This window comes from Mustelus asterias, unplaced genomic scaffold (genome assembly GCF_964213995.1).
Source record: "Mustelus asterias unplaced genomic scaffold, sMusAst1.hap1.1 HAP1_SCAFFOLD_120, whole genome shotgun sequence".
Lineage (NCBI taxonomy): Eukaryota > Metazoa > Chordata > Chondrichthyes > Carcharhiniformes > Triakidae > Mustelus > Mustelus asterias.
This window is the reverse complement of record NW_027590159.1, coordinates 907,619-932,289: the sequence shown is the minus strand read 5'-3', so window position 1 is coordinate 932,289 and position 24,671 is coordinate 907,619. Positions and strand designations below refer to the sequence as shown.

At 47.8% G+C, this 24,671-nt stretch overlaps 1 protein-coding gene and 1 long non-coding RNA gene across 2 annotated transcripts in view; both read right to left on the bottom strand.

Moving 5' to 3' along the window:
• LOC144484612 (scavenger receptor cysteine-rich domain-containing protein DMBT1-like) overlaps positions 1-7,615 on the bottom strand; it is a 42,398-nt gene extending 34,783 nt beyond the window's left edge. Inside the window, exon 1 of the mRNA XM_078203086.1 lies at positions 7,507-7,615. Coding sequence (XP_078059212.1) covers positions 7,507-7,615 — 109 coding nt within the window. The remainder of the gene's footprint in view (positions 1-7,506) is intronic.
• An 8,309-nt stretch (positions 7,616-15,924) lies between these two features.
• Positions 15,925-20,789, bottom strand: LOC144484617 (uncharacterized). Its single transcript, XR_013496097.1, has 2 exons — positions 20,622-20,789; positions 15,925-18,506 (listed from the first exon to the last, which is right to left on the bottom strand). It is a non-coding gene; the product is annotated as an uncharacterized LOC144484617 (long non-coding RNA).
• Between the last annotated feature and the right edge of the window lie 3,882 nt (positions 20,790-24,671).

Below are 24,671 nucleotides of genomic sequence, written 5' to 3'. Positions count from 1 at the left end.
ACACAGATCTCTCTCACACACACATGCTGTCTCTCACACATGCTCTCCCTCACACACACTCTCTCTCACACACGCTCTCTCTCACAAACGCTCTCTCTCTCTCACACACAGGCTTTCCCTCACACACGATCTCTCTCTCTCACATGCTCTCTCTCTCACACACTCTCACGCACACACTCTCACGCACACACTCTCACGCACACACTGATGCACACACACTCTCTCTCTCTCCCACACAATCTCTCAGACAAACTCACACTCACTCACACTCTCTCTCACTCGCACACTCTCTCTCAGACACACACTCTCTCTCACACTGACTCCAGTCCCTCAAATCTCTCTCTCTGATGCAAACATACCAGCTCTCTCACACACACACCCTCCTCTTTCTCTCTCACAGAAATATGCACGCATGCGCAGACACAGGCACACACACACACTTCCCTCCCTATCTTACATTTACACACACATGCCAAAAATTGACACGCTACTCTTTCTCACACACACACACACTCACACACATACACTCCTCTTTCTCACACTCACTCTGTCTCACACACACACATACACTCTGTAATCCCTCCAACACAGACACCCACACATTCCTATCCTGTGTCTCTCTCACACAGACACACTATCTCATAGACATGCACAAACATACTCCTCCTCTCACTGACTCACTCCTCTCTCTCACACACACACATAGATATACACACACCTGTCTATCTCTGTCACACAGACATATACATCTTTCTTACACACAAACACACACACACACTAACTCGTTTCCCTGTCTTACATTTTACACACACAACAAACATTGAAACGTTATCTCACAGACACACATTCCTCTCTCTCTCTCTCACACACACACACACAGGCTCACACATACAGGCTCACACACAGACTCCTCTCTCTCACTCACAGACACACCGCTCCATACTATCCCTCACACACCACACTCTCCTCTTTCTCTCTCTCTCACACACACAAACTGTGAATGTGTGTGTGTGAGAGAGACACAAGAGTTGTAATTTTTGTGAGGGAGAGTGTGAAAGGAGAGTGTGTGTGTGTGTGAGAGAGGCAGAGTAGAGCTGATATCTCTGTGTGTTTGTGTGTGAGAGAGTGATTGGAATCAGTGTGTGAGCGTACATGTGTGAGAGAAACAAAGTGTGTGTGTGTGTGTTTGTGTGTGTGTGATAGAGAGTTGAGTGCTTCCATGTGTGAGTCAGAATGATGGGTGTGAGTGAGAGAGGGGGAGAGATTCTGTGTATAGGGGTGTGTGTGTGATATAAAGAAAGACTCTCCTCCTTGCTCACACACAAACAGACACACACTAACAAGCTGATCCCCAGTGTCCCTACCCAACCCGGCGCACAGCACGGACTGGCCCCCCCACACTCACTCTGTCATCTATCTCTCACACAGACACACCTCTTTCTTCATTCCACACACACACACAGCCATACACACTGAATCCCTCTCACTCGCATCCCTCATTCTGACACATACATGAGCTCACCTCTCTATTCCACACACACACAGTGTTTCTTTCACACATGTATGCTCACAAACTGATCCCAATCTCACTCCTCTCTCCCACACACACACACATAAAGATACCAGCTCTCCTCTATCTCACACACATTCACACTCTCACTCACACACATTGCAACTCTTGTCTCTCTCACACACACAGACATTCACACTGACTCCACTCTATCTCACAGACACACACACTCTGACAATTTCTCTATTTCACACACACTGACTCCAGTGCCTCACCTCTCTCTCACACGCACAAACATACCAGCTCTCTCACACACACATAGCATCCTCTTTCTCTCTCACACACACACACAGCCTCCTCTTTCTCTCTCTCACACACACACAGCCTCCTCTTTCTCTCTCACACACACACAGCCTCCTCTTTCTCTCTCTCACACACAAACAGCCTCCTCTTCTCTCTCACACACACATGCACAGATTGGGCTGGCCGAGCGCTAAAGGACACAGAGTGTCTGTGGCAAGTGAAGGAAACAACAAGAGGGAAAACATACAAGAGCTCTTCCTCACCAACCTGCCTGCCACAAATACATCTCTCCATGACAGCAGTGGTAGGAGTGACCATTGCACACTCCTTGTGAAGATAAAGTCCCATCTTCACAGTGAGTGCTATCACTATCACCGTGCTGTATTGGATAGATTTGGGTTTAGGATTGAAGTAAAAGTTCAGAATCTTGTTGTAAACTAATTTCTGGTGAGAGTTACAGAATGATGGGGAAAGATCACAGACAGCGCTTCTTAAAGGGACTCTGTACTGGTTGGAGTCATACCTGACACATGGGAAGATGGTTGTGGTTGTGGGGCTCAGTCATCTCAGCTCCAAGACATCACTGCAGGAGTTCCTCAGGGTCGTGTCCCAGGCCCAACTATTATGTTTGCATCTAATTATAAACAATAAAAAGACAACGATTTAGGTCAGTATATTTAAAACAAGGAACAGTTTACTTAACGCCTTAATAGTTGCACAGTCATTCTAATACTGCTTCCCCAGCTTCCCCAGAAACAGTTAAAAAAAAACAAAAAGCTAAATAACCAAGAAACTGATGCTACTCCACAGTCTCACATTCACTCACTAACTCACTCTAGAAAGGTTACAGGAGTAAAAAAGGAAATGTTCATACACCACTTCTCTGATGTAATCTGATGATCGAAGTTGCAGTCCTGATGAGAGATCTCCTTTAGTGAAGGATCAGTGAAGGGGTTTTGACAGCCGGGGTAGAAGGTGTTTGTTGGGATCCCCTTGAAAGGATGAAGTTGGTTTCTGGTCGTTTCTTCAATCGATGAACAGTCAGTTCCTGTGTGGGTTGAGGTTCAGGGAGAGATTCGTCTGCTCCTTGGTTTGTCACCAGAATGGACGGATTCTTCTTGTCGTGTCCTGAGGCTTCAGAGACTGTGGCTAGAAAAGCAGTTTAATGTTTTTCCTGATGTGTCGTGTCTGGATCTCTTCCCTGGCTGTAGTCAGAATGAGTTGAATTGTTTTTACTCAAACCAATAACTAACCTCAAACCAACAGTGGTTGTGCTCAGATTTCTCCAGAATCTGCTGCTTCGCTCGGGCTGCTGTCACCGACAGTCACAATCCCTTCTCTTTGTGAGGCAGTGAGTCAGTTCCCTGACTGGGTTCTGGGATCCACACAGCAGTGTCACCTGAGGGTCAGAGGCAGTTTTGTGAACGCAGTGACCTCCTTTCTAACCTAACATTTTGACAGTTTCTCTGTGCAATGTCCATACTGAATAAGATCCGTATTCTAACTGATGTGTGCCATGCCTTACATGGCAGCATCCTCTGTAGCTGGCATCAGACCAGCACTGAAACCCAACCTCCCACAGTGACCCCCAAACTGATTGGCCGTGACCAGGGGTGATGACCTGTCTCCAGGTGACATCACAAAGCAGCTAGCAGCCAATCACACGGCGGCCTGCAATGATGTCCCCAAGCGGCTGCAGTGGCCACTTTGAATGGACGGGGAGTTTGCGTTCGCTCCCAGCTCCAGGCACTGGACCCTTCAACAATCTCAACACTATCAACAACTCAATGCAGCAAGAGATCCCTCACCCCTGACATTACTGGGCTGAGTGATGGTGTGTTTAAGAGGTTGCGTCATCTCATTCACTGTTCCAAAAGGAAGAAAAATAAATTAAAATGGATTGAATTAAATTGAAAATTGAGTACAGCCACACAATAAGCAGCACTCGTCAGCTTTTGATGGCCTCCCTCACAGCGGTGCGTAGAGCTCTTGATAGTTTGCTTCAGAACAACTCAAAGGCCATTGTGAGGAAGTCCATCAAAAGCTGATGAGTGCTGCTTTTTGTGTTGCTGTACTCAATTTTCAATATCTAATATCTGTACTATGTTATCTATATGGATAATAATATCTATATTATCTGTAGGATAATAACTGAGATCATAAACCCAGACCAAACTAGTAGAACAGGGCCTTACTCTGGGGACAATCTCCACAAGCTCCTTAACATCATGACTCATGCCCAAGGTCGTGGGGTTGAGACCATGGTCTTATCTTTCGACACTGAAAAGGCCTTTGACCAGGAATCATGGGTGTACCTATTTCAGACTTCAGACGGCCTGGGTTTTGGACCCAACTTTGTAAGATGGGTCCAGATCCTTTATTCAAATCCACAGGCCTCTGTCAGAGAGAATGGTCACATTTCTGAAGTCTTTGGACTCAAGAGGAGGACAAGACAGGATTGTCCTCTGTCCCCCCTTCTGTTCACTATATGCATAGAATCCTGAGCACAAATGGTGAGAGACAGTCAGGACATAAAAGGTGTTCCAGCTGGAGAAGAAGAGCACAAATTGACATATTCTGATGACATCCTGCTATATTTATCAGATCCTACAACATCTATATTCTTTCTAAAAAAAGAATATTATACAGTTTGGCTATTACTCAGGTTACAAAGTTAATGTTGATAAAACTGAAGAAATGGAAATAACTTCCCTGAAATGACTTCCCTGCTTTTGAAATCTGTGCCACAATTGATAACTTCCTCTGCAAATTTAGAAACCCTACAGTGCTGAAGGAGGCCATTCGGCCCATTGTGCCTGCACCGACAACAATCCCACCCTGGCCCTATTCCTGTAACCCCACATATTTACCCTGCTAATCCCTCTGACACTAAGGGGCAATTTACCATGGTGAGTCAACCTAACCTGCACATCTTTGGACTGTGGGAGGAAACCAGAGCACCCGGAGTAAACCCACACAGACACGGGGATAATTCTCTCTGGACCCTCACCAGTGGTGACCACAGCTGTACACTCAATCCTAACTGTGATCTAAATAGTGTTTTGTATAGCTCAAGCAGAACCTGCCCTGCTCTGGTAGTCTATACATCAGCCAGTAAAGGAAAGTATTCCATCTGCCGGTCGAAACCACCTTATCGAGCTGTCCTGTTACCCTCAGGAATCAGTGGACACTCACTCTAAGATCCCTCTATTCACACACACAGGGAGATCGTATTAGAGAGAGAGGGGGGGATTGTTATGGGAGATTTAAAGGCCCAATGTGTCATATGGCCTCAATCTGCTGTCTCTCTGCCTCAGAATTATTCAATACCAGCTCGGAGTGTGTGCATCACCAGAATCAAACACACGCCGCTGTACTTTACATCCAACTCTGTAGCTCAGCCTGGTGTCCCCTTTGCCACATCAGGGTGTGGTGTGAGTTTGGATCTCTCCATCATATTGGGAGTCACCGGCAATGTCCAATTTCAGAATAAACTTCAACTTTGTTCCAATGATGTTTAACCTTGGACTGAGCCATTGTTTTAATGTGGACCTGATCACCGACCATCACTGAGATTGACCTGAACATGTCAATAAATGTTCCATTGTTTTGTAAATAAAGATTGCGACATTTGCAGCGTCTCTGCCTCTGGTTTGTGTCTGTGTTGGTTGTTCACAGTTGGCGATGGGGCAATGTTAAATGGACAGTTTAATGGGATTGGATCACCATTTGGATTTATAAAAGTGTTGCCCGGGGCTGGGGAATGGCGGCGATGGGGAAAGATTGGATTGGCCAGGGTTGTGTTGCTGGGAACACAGGAGGCTGAGGGGTGAGTGAACTGAGGTGTCCAGAATGGTGAGGGTGGGAGACAGGGTGGAGACCTCTTTTTAGGTCAAACCAAACCAAGTAAACAAACTCAGATTAAATCAGGACAAAGTAAAAGGGGCAGCTCCCCAAAAAGGAGGGGGAACAGCCCGAACAGAAGTCAAAATACAAAGGAAACTTAAAAACATCAAATTAAAATGTGATTATTAGGGTCAATAATGCACCCCAACCCCTGCGGTGCCCAGCGGGCGCGGAAAGCGTCAACCTCGCCCGTGGACACCGCATGCTCCCTCTCCAGGGACACCTGGCCACGAACGTAGCCGCGGTAGAGGGGAAGACAGTCAGGATGGACGGCCCCCTCGATCGCCCGCAGCCTGGACTGGTAAATGGCGCGTTTCGCCAGGCCCAGGAGCAGGTTCACGAGGAGGTCGCCATCCCGACCCTAGACAGGGTGGAGACCTCTTTTTAGGTCAAACCAAGTAAACAAACTCAAATTAAATCAGGACAAAGTAAAAGGGGCAGCTCCCCAAAAAGGAGGGGGAACAGCCCGAACAGAAATCAAAATGCAAAGGAAACTTAAAAACATCAAATTAAAATGTGGTTATTAGGGTCAATAATGCACCCCAACCCCTGCGGTGCCCAGCGGGCGCGGAAAGCGTCAACCTCGCCCGTGGACACCGCATGCTCCCTCTCCAGGGACACCTGGCCACGAACGTAGCCGCGGTAGAGGGGAAGACAGTCAGGATGGACGGCCCCCTCGATCGCCCGCAGCCTGGACCGGTAAATGGCGCGTTTCGCCAGGCCCAGGAGCAGGTTCACGAGGAGGTCGCCATCCCGACCCTAGACAGGGTGGAGAGGAAAGGGCAGCTCACCCGAGCAGAGAGAGGTGACTTACCCGGGGGGGGGGGGGGGGGGGCAGTGGGGGGGCTGCCACAGATTGAAGGGGATTGCTGGCAGCATTAGAGGGGACATTAGGAAGAAGCTTTTCACTCAGAGGCTGCTGCCTGTCTGCAATTCGCTGCCTAAACTGGAGCTTCAGACACAAAGCCCTGGGCTTCACTCCATCAGCAGCCGCATCTGGAGCTGAAATGCTGCCGGCTGGAAACAGGGGGCTGGGGGCTGCCTGACTGGAAGCTGCGGTTACAATGGGCGGCTAGTTTCCATTCCCCAAGCTGCTGCCGCTCTGATGGGCTGAATGGCCTCTTTCTGCGCCGGGGGCCCGGCTTCCATTCCCGGTTTGCGGCTGCGCCACCAGCACTCACCGCCGGCGGCCATCTTGCGGTTGCCAGGGGAGACGGCCCGCCGCCATCTTGCGTTACCAGAGGAGACGGCTTCAATGCGGCGGCGTCCCGCGCGCGGCCCTCTGGGAGAATCCCCCTCCCGCACATGCGCACCGGTGGGAAGATGTGAATCTGTTGTCAATGTTGATGTTTTTTATTCCTTTTCCTCTCCCGGCCTCTGGATATAAATATGGATTTGATTGAATTTTGATTGTGTTCCTCGCGGGGGTTTGGGGCTGGGAATCTCTCTCACTTTCCCCATTGCTGAGATGAGCCGGGGATGTCCAGAGCAGTGAGTCTCAGGGCAGTGATAGGCTTCCCACAACATCACTACAGGAGTTCCTCTGGTGTGTTCACCCCAATCACCTTCAACTGCAACTCCAATGGCCCCAATCACCTTCAACTGCAACTCCAATGGCCACCCTCCCATCATAAGGTCAGAGGAGGGGATGTTCAGCATCATTCACAACTCCTCACACACTGAAGCTGTCCAGATGCAGCAAGACCTCCTTTACCGTGAGTTTTGGTCTGACATGCGGCAAGTAACCTTCGCGCCACAGAATTGCCGCACAAAAAACCATCTGCAACCCCAAGCTGCTGCCGCTCTGATGGGCTGAATGGCCTCTTTCTGCGCCGGGGGCCCGACTTCCATTCCCGGTTTGTGGCTGCGCCACCAGCCCTCATCGCCGGCGGCCATCTTGCGGTTGCCAGGGGAGACGGAAGGCGGCCATCTTGCGGTTGCCAGGGGAGACGGCTTCAATGCGGCGGCGGCGTCCCGCGCACGGCCCTCTGGGAGAGTTCCCCTCCCGCACATGCGCACCGGTAGGTAGATGTTAATTATGACTAAATATTGATGGTTTTTGTTCCTAATCCGCTCCCGGCAGAATTTCGGTTCCTGCTCGATTCGGGATCGTCGCATTTTTAAAAATTGTGCGTTTAAAAATCTGTCCCGCGCGGTGCAGTCTGGGAGAACACATCGCGCATGCGCGGTCCCGCCCCGGCCTCTGGCCATAAATACGGATTTGATTTAATGTTGATTGGGTTCCTGGCGGGGTTTCCGGCTGGGAATTTCTCGCACTTTCCCCATTGCTGAACACTCACTTCTTCCTTTTTATTTAAAAATAAACGGCGGCGAGGGAGGGGCTCGCCGTGACGTCGGGTCAACATGGCGGCGGTCCCGCCCCTCCACAGGCCCCGGATGTTCCGCCAACGAGCAGCGGCTCGGCCGGTTACGGCAGGAGGTGACACTGGGAGGAGCGGCAGCAGCAGCAGCCGGGAGGGTAACAGCGACCCCTGGTGACCAGGGAGGGAAACAGCAACAGCACGGTCTCTGCCCAAAAGGCTTCCCCAGTTCAGCTGCTCAGAGGCACTGGGAACCTCTTCAAATGTAAACTGCAGCTTCTCAAATTCTCCATCCATCTATCTCACCCTCCCTGCATCCATCTCACCCTCCCTGCATCCATCTCACCCTCCCTGCATCCATTTCACCCTCCCTGCATCCATCTCACCCTCCCTGCATCCATCTCACCCTCCCTGCATCCATCTCACCCTCCCTCTATCCACCTCACCCTCCCTGCATCCATCTCACCCTCCTTCCCTCTCTCCATCCATCCCTCTCCTACAACAAGAACCATTCATTCAGCACAGCATCTTCCCGCTCATTCCCCCAGTCTGTATTCCAGCCTTTATCAAATCCACTCAGCTCCCAGATACTTTACACCGTTAGATATTACAATTCAAACATTATCATCTCTCCAATTTAATATTTGTCCAAGGCGATCACAGACAAAGGACATTTGGCATGCCCACTACGACTCTCAGCAACTTTTACAAATGCACCATAGAAAGCATTCTTTCTGGTTGTCTCATTTTTTTTATGGCTCCTGCTCTACGTCTGAGGTCGCGTTCCAACCGACTCAAGAACAGCTTCTTCCCAGCTGCCATCAGACTTTTGAATGGACCTATCTTGCATTAGTACACCCTCGTGCATTGCTACACCCGAGCTATCACTGTAACACTACATTTTGCATTCTCTCCTTTCCTTCTCTATGAATGTTATGCTCTCCCTGTCTTGCGTGCAAGAAACAATACTTTACACTCTATGTTAATACATGTGACAGTAATAAATCAAATCCAAAGATAAATCATCAATTAAAATCCCAGCAGATGAGAAAGCGACTGGAAGCTGCATCTGAATCTCCTGTTGTTCGGTCAACCATGACAGACCAATCTGGGACATTGACATGTAATAAATGACTTTATCAGCTGAGTTTTATTTGTTAACTTCAAGGTCTTTGCCACATTTAGAAATTAAAATAATTTGTGCCACCAAAACCAGGGATGTACTGCTGAAGCTTTATAAGGCTCTGGTCAGACTAGCTTTGGAGTATTGTGAGCAAATTTGGACCTGTATTAAAGAATGTGCTGGCCCTGGAGAAAGTCCAGAAGAGGTTCACAAGAATGATCCCGGGAATGAAAAGCTGGACGTTGGAGGAGCGTTTGAGGACTCTGGGTCTGTTCTCGGAGTTTAGAAAGATGAGCGGGTCCTCATTGAAACTTACAGAATACTGAAAGGCCTGGATAGAGTGGACGTGAGGAAGATGCTTCCATTTGTAGGAGAGACTCGGATCCGAGGGCACAGCCTCAGAATAAAAGGACGACCCTTTTGCACCAAGATGAGGAAGACTTTCTTCAGCCAGAGGTTCGTGAATCTGTGCAATTCATTGCCATAGAAGGCTGTGCATGGCCAGTTCATTGAGTGTATTTAAGACAGAGATAGATATGTTCTTGATTGGTAAGGGGATCAAATGTTATGGGGAAAAGACGGGAGAATGGGGTTGAGAAACTTATCGGCCATGATTAAATGGCGGACTAGACTCAATGAGCAGAATACCTTAAATTCGGCTCCTATATCATATGGTCTTATTAGTTTCACGCTCACTGTTAGCTACAGTATTTACACTAGTCCCCCGCTCTTTATTAGCTTCAGTGTATGCTTTAGTTTCAGCATTCCAACTGAGCAGTATTCAGTTCAAACTAGCACAGACCAGACAACACAATAAAGTTAGTTTAAATTGACATAATAGATGATATGAATAGTTTGTTCTGAAGAAATGATACGAATTTGAAAGTGATCAATTCATAGTCTTTGAAGAATTTCCCCGATTCAATGTGAAGCTTTTAATGGTATAGAATATCTACCCACTTTTCAGCGCCGGCATCTGCAACTGTAGATGGATGAAAAGCAACAATCTGACAAACACCAGGTAATATCTGTCATGGTAAAATAAACAGTTTGATAAATAATGGTAATATCTGACATCATGCATCTGTCCTGAGATCTTTGGGATAATCCAAAATAAATCATACATTCAGAAATTAAATAAAGCTGAGGTGAGTGTGGAGGGACAGACTGCAATTGTGAATTCTACCTTTCTATGCTCTCGCTCTGCATCTGCTCAGTGGGATATGAGAAACAAGGAAAGAGGAAACTGCATTTCCAAAGCTCCGATTATGTGCAATGGTGCGCCAGTGTTCCTGTGTTGCTTTCGTTCTCGGGATGTCTGTTTCAGAGGAAATGCTATCACTTTTGTCCAACTTAAATTTAATTTGGTTACAGGGCGCTGAGAAGTCATTAACCGCTGTCGTGCATGAGTTTGTTGCTTGTAGTTTGTGATGTGTGTTTCTGTGGGTGTATGGCTGCGTGTTGTGTGTATTTAAGAGAGATTCTGTGTTTCTCTCTCTGTAAGTCTCTCTGTGTATCAGTACATGGGTAAGAATGTGCAAGTGTCTGGGTGTGTGTGTTTGTGAGAGTGTGTTTCTCTGTGCCTGTGAGTATGTGTGTGTGTGTTTGTGAGTGTGTGGGTGTCAGTTTGGGCCTGTGTGTCTGGAAATAGGTGCAGGTGTGTTATCTTGGAAACAGGAATTACAGAGTGCAGCAGAGTTTACCCACTCCCATTCTGAATGGGATTAGTGTCTGATAACTGCACCAAATGTACACATTACAGTCTGAGATCATCCCCAACTACAATCTCCAGACAATATCTCCCATAGGGAATGAGGGAACAGAGTTCATGTACAGTGACTGGTGATAAAAGGGTTAATTCACCAGCCGGGGTTCCTGCTGCAAACTCCAATCCCTGTCAATCCACCACCCCCCCCCCTCGCTCTGTCTCTTTCACTCTCCCCCCAGATCTAGACCTAATCGAAACACAATCTCTGCACCCCTCTCTCTCTTCTGCTCTGGATAATCTGTCCTGATCTCTGCTGTTTCTCTATCTCAGCGTGAATCTGGATGAAGTGCTCTCTCTGATAAGTTTCTGTCTGACCGTTTAAAATAATGATGTACGCTGTGCATCATGTTTTAAAGCTCAGAATGAGAAGAGAACAGTGGGAGGCGGGAGCAGGAAAATCCACAATCCCACCCTGAAGTGGCTGCTGCCCATTTTATTGAACCATTGAATTCAGCCACTTCAACCCTGTTCGGGAATTAAAGAAATGCAAAGGTGCCCCTGAGATTAGGCCTTGAATTGAGGCCGAACCACACAGGCCTTGAATTGAGGCCCAGTCACACAGGCCTTGAATTGAGGCCTACTCACACAGGCCTTGAATTGGGGCCGAACCACACAGGCCTTGAATTGAGGCCCAGTCACACAGGCCTTGAATTGAGGCCTACTCACACAGGCCTTGAATTGAGGCCTACTCACACAGGCCTTGAATTGAGGCCCAGTCACACAGACCTTGAATTGAGGCCTACTCACACAGGCCTTGAATTCAGGCCTACTCACACAGGCCTTGAATTCAGGCCTACTCACACAGGCCTTGAATTGAGGCCCAGTCACACAGGCCTTTGAATTGAGGCCTACTCACACAGGCCTTGAACTGAGGCCTATTCACACAGGCCTTGAATTGAGGCCTACTCACACAGGCCTTGAATTGAGGCCTACTCACACAGGCCTTGAATTGAGGCCTACTCACACAGGCCTTGAATTGAGGCCTACTCACACAGGCCTTGAATTGAGGCCTACTCACACAGGCCTTGAATTGAGGCTTAGTCACACAGGCCTTGAATTGAGGCCTAGTCACACAGGCCTTGAATTGAGGCCCAGTGAAACACAACAATCCTTTCCATCCACAAATCCCAGTGCCCTGTCTGAAAACGCAAGTAGGACTCTTGGATTGAGAACACGCCTTTCCCCCAGGCTCAGGAATGTGAATTTCAGCTCCCTCTCGCTCCCGAGTGCTTCGCAGTGAGAGAGGCAGACTGAGAATGTTATAAAGAGAAACTCAGTAAAAGTAGATTGAAGCGCTGCCCTGAGCTCTCACACAGCACCGTGACATTACTGAGTGTAAAGCACAGGCACTGTCCAATTGGCCAATTAAACCGGGTCCCAATCGCAGCCTTTTTCATTCCAAGCCCCTGTGAGAACTCGATCAAACATCCTCTCTACAGCTCTGTATCACCCTGTTCCTCTCGATATCCCACCCTCCTTTCCCTCAATCTTTTATGTTTAAAATGTGGACACTGATCGTGTGAGGAATATGGGGCAGGGAGGAGGCACAGAGCATGAGTGCACAGCAAGATCCCACACACACACACACAGTCTGAACATGGCCAGATACAATGTGATATTGAAGTGAGGATTGAGGTGAAGTCAGTGGGCAATGAGGGACCTCACCTCTCCCTCACTCCGCCCCTCTTACTTCCACCCCTCCCCAGTTACAATAAGGGGACATCACTCCAGGTTTGGTGCTGTTTGTACATTTGACATGAACAGGGAACCTTCCACTTCGAGCACAGTCACTCCTCTCTGTTTCTCTCTCTCTGATTCCCTCTCTCTTTTACCTCCACCATCTCTGTCCCTATCCACCTCTCTCTCTCTCTCTCCTGCACTTGATGACCTACCTCTGTTCTCTCTCTCTCTGCCTGTTTATCTCCCCCATCTCTGTACGTACCCATCACCCTCCTCTCTCTCTCTCGCCTGCTCTGGATAATCTCTCTCTCGCCTGCTCTGGATAATCTCTCTCTCGCTCTGACGATGAATCTGGATTGAAATGCTCCCTGAAAGGTTTCTGTCTGACCATTTTAAATCATGTCACCCTGTGACCACTGTTTGTGTTGATCACTGATTCACATTGAGAAATGAGGCTGGGGACAGTGGTGGGAGATGGAAGCAATCAGTCAGTTGTCAGTACACTGAATTTGGGGAGCGGAACCACGGTCTCCCAGCAGGATAGGCTGCAGGGAAAATACACAAAGCAAGATCCCACAAGCAACTGCTCTCTTACCCTCCTGTTTCCCCCCCCCCCCCATCCCCCCGCCCCTCACTGTTACCCTCCATTTCCCATTTCTCTCCCTGATAACTCACAATCAAAGGAGAATGATGGGAGACAGAGAGAGAGAGAGAGCAGGAAAACCCACAATCACATCCTGAATTAAATGGATTATTTTGTTTTTAACCATCGAGTTCTCCCACTTCAGCACTGGCAGTGTTCGGGGATGAAGCAAATACAAAAGGACATTCTGAGGGCCCTCTGAGATTAGGCCTTGAATTGAGGCCTAGTCAAAGAGGCTGCATTAAACCTCGGGGACAGAGAACAGTTTTCTCCCCCCTCCCACAGTGAATGAGGACAATCCTCCCCAGCCCCAAAACTGTCCCAGACACGACTGGAAGGAGTGAGGGGGAAAAGGGAGCCAGTGATCCCCATACCCTGCCCCTTCCAGCCTCCCCCCACCATTAAAACAACAAATCACATTGGTATTTTCTCTGACATTTATACAAGATGCAACATCAAAACAAATGGATGGAGCAGCGGGGAAGGACTGCAGGAAAGTGAGTGGAAAACAAAACCCACACCTTTCTCCCTCCCACTCTCTCCCCTTCACACTCTTCCCCCCCCACCCCTCCCCCCTCTCGCCCCCTCCCCCCTCTCGCCCCCTCCCCCCATGCTCTCCTGACTCACTCTCCCCTTTACTTAGTCTCTCTCCCCTCACACTTTCCCCCTCACACTTTCCCTCATTCTCTCCCGTTCACTGTCTTTCCCATCACACTATCCCGCCTCAGACACTCTCCTTTACTTTCCATCCCCTCAGCCTCTCTCCCCTCAATCTATCTCACCCTCACTCTGTCTTCAATCTATCTCCCCGTCATTCTGTTCCCCTCACTCTCCCTCCACTGTCCCCTCACTCGCTCATCACTCTCTCTCCCCTCACTCCATCTCCCTTTGCTCTCTACCCTCACTCACTCTCTCCCCCTCGCTCTTCACTTATTCCCCCCCTCACTCTATCTCCTCTCTCTCCCCGTCAGTCCCTCTCCCCTTACTCTCTCCCTCCTCTGACTCTCTCTCCCTCACTCCCCCTCCCCTCACAATAACTCCTGTTCAATCTCTTCACCGCACTCTATTCCCCTAAATCTTTGCCCTCACTCTCTCATACTGTCTCCCACTCACTCGGTTCACCTTCACTCTCTTCCCCTCACCCTTTCCCCTCATTATCTCCCCCCTCAGCCTTTTGCCCCCTCACTCCCTCCCCCCACTTTCTCCCTCACTTTCCTCCCCCTCAATTTTTTCTCACACTCCCTCCCCCCCAATTTCCCCCTCACTCTCTCCCCTATCTCCGCACAACCTCTCTCCTCCTTACTTTCTTCCTGCTTAGTCCCTCCCCCTCACCCCTCCAGTCTCCCCTCATTCTCTCCCTTCAGCCTCTCTCCACATCACTTTCTTCGCCCTCACTCTATCCTCCTCAATCCCTTCCCCTTCACTCTCTTCCCCCTCAGTCTCTGCCCTCACACTCTCCCCTTTACTTTCCGTCTTAGTCCCCCTCACTCTCCCCTCATCCTCTCCCCCCTGTTCGCCTTCACTCACTCCCCCATTCTCTCCCCTCACTGTCTTCCCCCTCAGTCTGCTATCACACTATCCCACCTCAGACACTCCATCCCCTCAGCCTCTCTCCCGCTCACGCTCTTACCGTCACTTACACTCTCCTCACTCTCTTCCCCTCACTTTCTCTCCCTCTCCCCCTCACTCACTCTTGACTTATTCTCCCCCCCTTACTCTATCTCCTCTCACTCTCTCCCCATCAGTCCCTCTCCCCATACTCTCTCCCTCGCTCATTCCTCACCTCGTCTCCCCACCTCTCTTCACTTAATTGATCTTCCAACACGTTCTCCCCTCACTCTCTCCCCTCCCTATTTCTCCCTTCACTCTCCCCCTCACTCGCTCTTCACCTACTCTCCCCCTCACTATCTCTACCCTATCGACCTCACATTCTCCCCCTCACAATCACTCCTCCCCTCACCCTCTCTACCCCTCACGGTAACTCCCGTTCAATCTCTGCATCTCACTCGTCCCCTAAATCTCTTCCCTCTCACGCTCACTCTCTCCCCCTCTCCCTACCTCTCATTCTCTTCTCCCTCAGCCTCTCACCCCCTCACTTTCTTCCCTCACTCTCGCCTCCTCACTCCAGCTCGCTCTCTCCCCGACACTGTCTCCCCATCATGCTCTCAGCCCTCACCCTGTCCCCTTACACTCTCTCCTCTCACTCTCCCCATCACTCTCTTTCCTTCTCTGTCCCTCACTCGTCTTCACCTATTGCCCCCTCACTCCCTCTCCCCCACACTATCTCCCATTGCACTCTCCCCTCACACATTCTCCACTCTCCTCACCCACACTCCCCCTCACTCGCTCTTCACCTACTCTCCCCCTCACTCTTTCTGCTCACTCTCTCTCATTGAGTGTATTTAAGACAGAGATAGTCATGTTCTTGATTGGTAAGGGATCAAATGTTATGGGGGAAAGGTGGGAGAATGGGTTTGGAAACTTATCAGCCGCGATTAAATAGTGGAGTCGGCTCGATGAGCAGAATAGCTGAATTCTGCTCCTGTATCTTATGGTCTTTTCAGTTTCACGCTCACTGTTAGCTATAGTATTTACACTTGTCCCCCGCTCTTTATTAGCTTGTGTACGTATTAGTTTCAGCATTCCCATGATTCACAATTAGCATTTAACTAATTAACCAATAAGCATTTAATTGCAAATAACTACAGTTATACAGATGATAAAATTAGGAATATCCATTACAATTACAGAGCAGCAACATTAACCCTTTCTCTTCCAAGACTCAATAACACAGATCATGTCACATACTGAGCAGTATTCAGTTAAAACTAGCACAGACCAGACAACACAATAAAGTTAGTTTAAATTGCAATAATAGATTATATGAATAGTTGGTTCTGAAGAAATGACACTAATTTGAAAGTGATTAATTCATAGTCTTTGAAGAATTTCCCCGATTCAATGTGAAGCTTTTAATGGTGTAGAATATCTACCCACTTTTCAGCGCCGGCATCTGCAACTGTAGATGGATGAAAAGCAACAATCTGACAAACACCAGGTAATATCTGTTATGGTAAAATAAACAGTTTTATAAATAATGGTAATATCTGACATCATGCATCTATCTGTCCTGAGACCCTTGGGATAATCCAAAATATATCATACATTCAGAAATTAAATAAGGCTGAGGTGAGTGTGCAGGAACAGAGTGAAATTGTGAATTCCAGCTTTCTATGCTCTCGCTCTGCATCTGCTCAGTGAGATGTAAGGAACAAGGAAAGAGGAAACTGCATTTCCGAGGCTCTGATCCTGTGCAATGCTGCGCCAGTGTTCCTTTGTTGCTTTCGTTCTCGGGATGTCGGTTTCAGAGGAAATGTTATCACTTTTGTCCAACTTAAATCATTTGGTTATGGGGTGCTGAGAATTCATTCACCGCTGTAATGCATGGGTTTGTGATGTGTGTTTCTGTGGGTGTATGGGTGTGTATTTAAGAGAGATTCTGTGTTTCTCTCTGTGTGTCAGTACGTGGGTAAGAGTGTGGAAGTGTCTGGGTTTGTATGCGTGTGTTTGTGTGTGTATCTGTGCCCGTGAGCATGTGTGTGAGTTTGTCAGTGTGTGAATGAGTGTGGGGGTGTCAGTTTGTCTGTGTGTGCGTCTGGAGGGATGTGTGTAGGATGCACAGATGTGTGTATGTGTATGATTGTGTGTCTGTATGTCTGTGTGTCGGTTTCCATGATTGTGCCTCTCTGTGTGTCTCTCTCTGTGAGCGTGTGTGTGAGATTGTGCTTATGATTGTGTGTTTTTGTGTGGGAATGTCAGTGCCTCTGTGTGATTGAGATTATAAATCAGAAACACATTCCTTTGGATTGGAATCACTTTGATCAACTTGTGCATTCGGGATTTTAACAGTTCCAGACATAATTGAAGTAACATTTACCGTGTTTGTGTGTTTGTTGTGGGTTAAGGAATGGAAACCCTGCTTCACCAGTGTCAACACTGAAACTTTCCCAGATAAATATGTGGGAACTTTTGTTGAGGTTGATAATTGGCAGGGTAAACGGGGGGCGAGAGTGGAATGAGAGCATTTGGATTCCAATGGAGCTGCTCTCTGTATCACCGAAACCTGTGGAATTGGAAAGCAAGAGCTGTAAAAGGGGAATAGTTTGTTTGGAAATTATTTTGTTTGAACACGGACAAAATGTGATTAAAGGTTGTAATTGTGTCTCAAAATGTTTGTGTTTCCAATTTTCAGAGAATCAGTCTGTGAGATTGAGACAATTATCTTGGAAACATTAAAAGAACCGTTAGCAAGATCCACTGTGGAAGATTAAACACTGACAATGTCTGACACAGGAATTAGAGTGCAGCAGAGTTTACCCACTCCCATTCTGAATGGGATTAGTGTCTGATAACTGCACCAAATGTACACATTACAGTCTGAGATCATCCCCAACTACAATCTCCAGACAATATCTCCCATAGGGAATGAGGGAACAGAGTTCATGTACAGTGACTGGTGATAAAAGGGTTAATTCACCAGCCGGGGTTCCTGCTGCAAACTCCAATCCCTGTCAATATTGTTCAATGTTCACACTGCAGTAACCGGTTCCCAGATGCAGACATGGGACTTACTGAACTTGTCTGAGGCTCACAGAGAGCAGCACCTGCAGTAGCTGGGAGCCGCCAGCAGATGGTGGCATTGTGTCACTTTAATCACCAGATAGTGAAAGAGGCTTTGAGGAGAGGCTGGTGGAGCCTTTAATTCATTCACAGAGACAGAGAGGAAACTCTGACAAGATTGACCAATCTGCCCTCTGCTGGGTACTGTCAGAATCACACACACACTGTTCTCTCTCTGGAGAATTATCTCTGCTGCTCCATTTTGAAAGGAGGTTGAAGACTCTGTTGCTGAGAACACTGACAACACATTGCTGCTTAAACAATGGTTTGCAGCAATCTTTCCTTCAATGTGGAGACTAAAACTACAACAGTTTTCCAGCTGGGAAACCAGGTAAGCAGGGAAATCACTGCCAGGCTGGAGGGGCTGATGGATTAGGGAGGGAGAGGGGCAGGAATGAAGGGTTTGGAAGGAGCTGTCGAAGATCTTCACAATTCAGGATTTCACTGTAACCGGTGGAGCAGCAATGTTTATAGATTGAAATGTTCACACTGTCACTCTCAGTCCCCGTCTGGATCCCTGCAGCGACTCCAGATGTCTCTTCCCATTTGGACTGAACTGATTATTGAACAGCCTGGAACAGATTAAAGATGAAACAGGAAATAAACAGATTGAACAACAGGGTAAATAACAGGAGACTGGAGTTAATGGGACAAATCTTCTGGTCTCTGGATCGCCAGAGACCAGACACACATCCAAAGATGAGCATCCTGTGGATGTCCTGACGCACTGATCTACCTGGGAATTGTCCCAGAGGTATTAACTACTATTGGGGAACTCCCCTGCTGCAGTTAGAGTCAGATACTTGGGACAGATCCACAAAGTTTACCTGGATAGTTACTCAGGTAATGTTAGACAGCTCACCACCTGGGCTAATACCTGAATAGCACAACCGAGTCCCCCAATCACTTCCCACTGATCCCCATATTACACCTCCCACAATCTGACTAGACCCACTCCCCCCAACCCATCCCTCCCTCCCCTCCAACCTGGCGACCTCCCATGAGCCCTTAAACTAATCGGACTAACCCTCCTAATTTGAACACACCCTGACCCAACCTCTCCTCACCTGACATAGAAACATAGAAGATATGAGCAGGAGGAGGCCATTTCGCCCTTCGAACCTGCTCCGCCATTCATCATCATCATGGCAGATCGTCGAACTCAACAGCCTAATCCTGCTTTCTCCCCGTAAGCTTTGATCCCGTTCGCCCCAAGTGCTATTTATAGCTGCCTCGAATACATTCTTGACTAAGCTTCTGACTTAAACTGATTACTCCAGAACCAACCCCACCCCACTACTCTCTTCAAAGCTAGTAACCAACCCCCCACCACACAACTACATCTGTTTAGACCTTAACAACATGACCAACTCCCAGCCACTATCTAAACTCCCGATTAACCCTCCAACCCAACACAATGCAACTCGTCCAATCCTCCCACACCCAGAACTAATCCTTGAACCTCTCCCCAGCTCCCTGACGATTCATCCAGCGACACACCAACCCATTCACTCCCCCAATCAACTAACACGTATGGAGCTCCCCGGGGTCACTATGCTGTAAGTAGGGTGTGTGTTCTCTCTACCCTGACTCCACTCTGCTCTGCTGGAGCTCCCCGGGGCCACTGTGCTGTAAATAGGGTGTGTTCTCTCTTCCCAACTCTACTCTGATGGAGCTCCCCGGGGTCACTGTGCTGTAAATAGTGTGTGTTCTCTCTTCCCCAACTCTACTCTGATGGAGCTCCCCGGGGTCACTGTGCTGTAAATAGGGTGTGTGCTCTCTTCCCGACTCTACTCTGATGGAGCTCCCCAGGGTCACTGTGCTGTAAATAGGGTGTGTGCTCTCTCTTCCCCGACTCTTGTCTGCTCTGATGGAGCTCCCAGGGTCGCAGTGCCGAAGATCCTGGGAGAAATCTTCATTATGCAGCGTACTAGCCTTCATTAATCGAGGGATTGAGTTTAGGAGTCGGGAGATAATGCTGCAGCTTTATAGGACCCTGGTTAGACCCCACTTGGAGTACTGCGCGCAGTTCTGGTCACCTCATTACAGGAAAGATGTTGAAGCCATTGAAAGGGTGCAGAGGAGATTTACAAGGATGTTGCCTGGATTGGGGGGCATGCCTTATGAGGATAGGTTGAGGGAGCTTGGTCTCTTCTCCCTGGAGAGACGAAGGATGAGAGGTGACCTGATAGAGGTTTACAAGATGTTGAGAGGTCTGGATAGGGTAGACTCTCAGAGGCTATTTCCAAGGGCTGAAATGGTTGCTACGAGAGGACACAGGTTTAAGGTGCTGGGGGGTAGGTACAGAGGAGATGTCAGGGGTAAGTTTTTCACTCAGAGGGTGGTGGGTGAGTGGAATCGGCTGACGTCGGTGGTGGTGGAGGCAAACTCGTTGGGGTCTTTTAAGAGACTTCTGGATGAGTACATGGGATTTAATGAGATTGAGGGCTATAGATAGGCCTAGAGGTAGGGATATGATCAGCGCAACTTGTGGGCCGAAGGGCCTGTTTGTGCTGTGGCTTTCTATGTTCTATGTTCTAAATATGCAGCAGTTTCAGGTTGGGAGAATTTTTAAACATACCGACAATCTGCTTACCATTGCTGCTGCTTGGAAGATTCAGGCACATTTATATTTTAAATCCATTTATATTTTAACTGTCACACTGAAAATTAACACAAACACTCACTCGATCTCCTCCAGACTCCTGCAGGTCAGTATGAGGCGGCGGAGAGCAGGGACAGATTGATCTGTGAAGGAGTTTGTTACCAAGTTCAGAATCCTCAGTGACTGTTTTGTGCAGAGAGCGGAGGCGAGATCCTCAGCACAAGAATCCGTGAGAGCGTTATTATACAGACTGGAGACCAGAGAGAGGAATAACAGAAATCACGCTCAATCCCCAGTGTTTTAAATAATACGGTTAATAACAATAATAATGTATTGTATCAGACATTCCAAAAACACAACCTGCATTTCTGTAGAATGAGGAAATACTCAATGCTGAAAATGAAATATAAATAAACTGGAAATGCTCAGCAGGTTAGCTAAGTGTTTGTGAAGAGAGAAACAGGGGTAAAGTTTGAGCTTCCATTGGAACTGGGAACAGGCAGTGAATTGACAGGTTTGAAGTGACAGCGGTGGGTGGCTGGGGAAGAAACAAAGAAAGGACAAACTGGAATTACAGGAGAGATTAAATGATAAAAGTGATGATGGGACAGGACCACAATCACAGGATCCTCATGTCCTTACTCGGAGTGGTTCGGGAGGGACATGGGATGGTCAGTGGTTTGGGAATGCAGTTTGTGGTGAGGTTGAAGATAATGCTGTGATTTTACCAGAAGCTCTGAAGTGCCAACATGGGGATTGGAAATGGGTGGTGTGCCCGTGTGGGCAGGATAGGCAGAGTTATGAAGGTGATATTGTCAGAGGGGGACAATTAACGGCTGGCAGGCAGGGGGAGGTGCCGACTCAGGCAGCCTGGGCAGGGGGCAGTCCCGGTTCAGGCAATGCTGGCACCATTTCCAAAGGCAGCCAGCAGGACTTTCAAACACAGCAGCTCTGGAGGGAGCAGCGAGGGAGTTCTGCTTATTGAATGAAGGACAGAAATGTCAGAAAGCAGAGCAAGGCTTGCCATACCCCCTCCCCCCGCCTCCCTGGAGGGGCTCCTCCCGGCTGCTCAGGCTCAGAGGGAGGTCCTGTTCCCACAGGATGGGAGGAGATTATCCCATCGGTACAAGCCAGTCTGGATGGAGATTGCTGGGAGGTGAGCAGGTTTCAGACACGTGGTTACAGAGTGGAAAAGGATCAATGTCCTGTTGTGTTCTGTCACGGTGAGTGCAGCACAGCCTGATATGTGAATAAGGATGAGAGGGAAATTGTGGAAAGAACATCTCCACCCAGACACTGGCAATGCAAAGGATTTGCAAAATGTCACTGGCTGTCCTGTCTGGAGACAATACACATCTCTGTAACCTGTGCTTAATGCTCCCTTCTCTCACATTATCTGTCTCTTTAAGACCTGGTTGGCTGTAGGGATTTAGAATAATCAGTATTCTGTAACTTGATTTTGTGTCTCTGTGCACTGTTTGAGAGCAGATTTCCATTCCATCTGACGAAGGAGCAGCGCTCTGAAAGCTAATGGTATTTGCTACCAAATAAACCTGTTGGACTTTAACCTGGTGTTGTTAAAACTCTTACAATGCAAAGGCAGCAGCATTGACTGTCAGAGACATGTCCGTTAGACTATCACCAGCATAGGCTCGAGCAGGGTTGACCAACATATACACTGGGCAAACACACGTCAATGTTTTTCTCACTCAAGGGGCCGATGAGTAAATTTCAGAATGATAAAGTTTGGCACAGCAGAAATTTCAATTAAAAACTAAACTGAGATATGAAAGGAAACAACTTGCTGAGCACAATAATGAGTAATAAATAAAGATGATTATTAGAGTTTAATCCTCATCAATCACAAATTGTTTCTCTCCCACATTTGCTGCAGATTGGCTCAAAAACCTATCAGCAGCAAACATGGGAAAGAAACGGGATGTGATTGGAGGAGCAGCTCCATGCAGATTCTTCCATTCAAACTGAACTGTGTGACTGAGATTCTGGAAACTCGCTCCGGGGGCCGCATTGAGGGGCTTCGAGGGTCACATTCCCCCCTTGGTCCACACGTTGGACAACCCTGGGCTACTGCATGTGTTTGATGAGTGAGTAACAATTTATGTGTTTGGAAAGAGAGCAAACATCATCAGGGAATGAGTGAAGAAGAGTGGAGACATCCAGGTCTTGCCATCCTTACACCAATGGACGATGAAGTGCTGGATCAGGAAGGCCTGGGGGCAGAGTGGGTAATTACTGCTGGTGAGATGGGTTGAGTGGGTGGCCTAATGAATGGGCACAGGAGAGCGTCTGGTGAAGACAAACATAGAGCTTGTGTATCCATCACTGGTCAGAGAGAGCAGTCTGAAGGACGTATTGGGATAAGAACAAAATAACTAGGAGCAGCAGAAGGCCATTCAGCCCCTCGAGCATACTCCATCACGGCTGATCTAATTATAGTCTCAACTCTTTTCTCTGTCGCTTCCCCTTGATTCGCTTCTCAATCCAAAATCATTCTGAACTCAGCCTTGAATATATTCAATGACTCTGCCGCCACTAGTCTCCAGGGAAGAGAATTCCACTGACCAGCCACCATTTAAAAAATAAATTTCTCCTCATCTCAGTCTTAAGGGACTGACAATTACATTTTAAAATCTGTCCCCTTGTTCTGGTCTCTCTTACAAGAAGAAACAGCCTCTCAGCAACCACCCTGTCTCATCCCCTCAATGTGATCACCTTTTAATCTTCTGAACTTTCATAGATATTGCTCCAATCTGCTCACATTTCCCTCGTAAAATAAACCTCTCCATCCCAGGAATCAGCCGAGTGAACTTTCTCTGAACTGGTTCCAGTACAATTCTATCCTTTTTTAAGTAAAGAGCTCAACATTATACACATTACTCCAGTTGTGATCTAATGAAGGTCGTGTAAAACTGCAGCAAAACCTTCTTACTCTTACCTTCTATTCCTATTGCAATAAGAACGTTAAGAAACAGGAGCAGGAGTCATCCATTCTGTCCTTCAAATCCACTCCATCATTCAATGTGACCATGGCTGATCCTCTGCTTCAACACCATTTCCAGCATTATCCCTGCATTCCTTGATTCACCAGCATTCTAATGGAAAACAAATACCCCCTCATCTCAGCCTAAATAACTGCCCCTTATTCTCAGACTGGGTCCCAGGTTTCAGACCCTCCAGCAAGGGGAAACATCCGTTCTGCATCTGGCCGATTGAACCCCGTAAAATAGTGTAGGTTTGAATAAGTTCAGCTATCATTCTTCTAAAGGCCTGAGAATAAAGGATTTTTGTTCCTCATAGGACAACCCATCTGTCCCTGGACCTATTTTAGTGAACCTTCTTTACAGGCCAAGTACATCTTTGCTTCGGTCAGGAGACCAAAACTGTACACAATACTCCAGGTTGGTCTCAGCAAGGCTGCATATAATTGCAGGAAGACATCTTTTCCCTCAACTCAAATCCTCTTACAATAATGGCTAACATACCATTTGTTATCTTAACTGCTCTCATCTTAGCTTTCAGTGCCTCATGAACAAGGATATCAAAATATCCTTGGAGTTGTCTTAATTTCTGTTTTTCCTACAAAATTAGCTAACCTCACATTTTTCCACCTTGTCGTCCAACTGGCAATCCTTTGGCCGCTCCCTGAGCCTCTCCACATCCCCTTGAAACATCTTTGCATCCTCCTCACAATTCAGATTTCCACCTAGTTTTCTATTATTCGCAAATTTGGAAATATTATATTTGATCCCCACATCCATATCATTGATATAGATTCTGAATAGCTGAGACCCAAACACTGATCCCTGCCGTACTCCACTAGTTAGAGGCTGTCAACCCGAAAATAACCCATTTATTCCAACTCCTTGTTTCTGTCCATTAATCAGTTCTCAATCCATGCTGGTATATTCCTCCCAATCCCACGTGCTCCAATTTTCTTCAATAACCTCTTGTGTGTGAATCATGCAATTATAGAATCCCTAGTGTAGGAGGCCAGCATTCGGCCCATCGAGACACTCTGACGGAGTATCTTACCAAGGTCCGCTCCCCGTGACATCACAAATTTACTAGGGCTAATCCACCTAACCTACACATCTTGGGACACTAAGGGCAA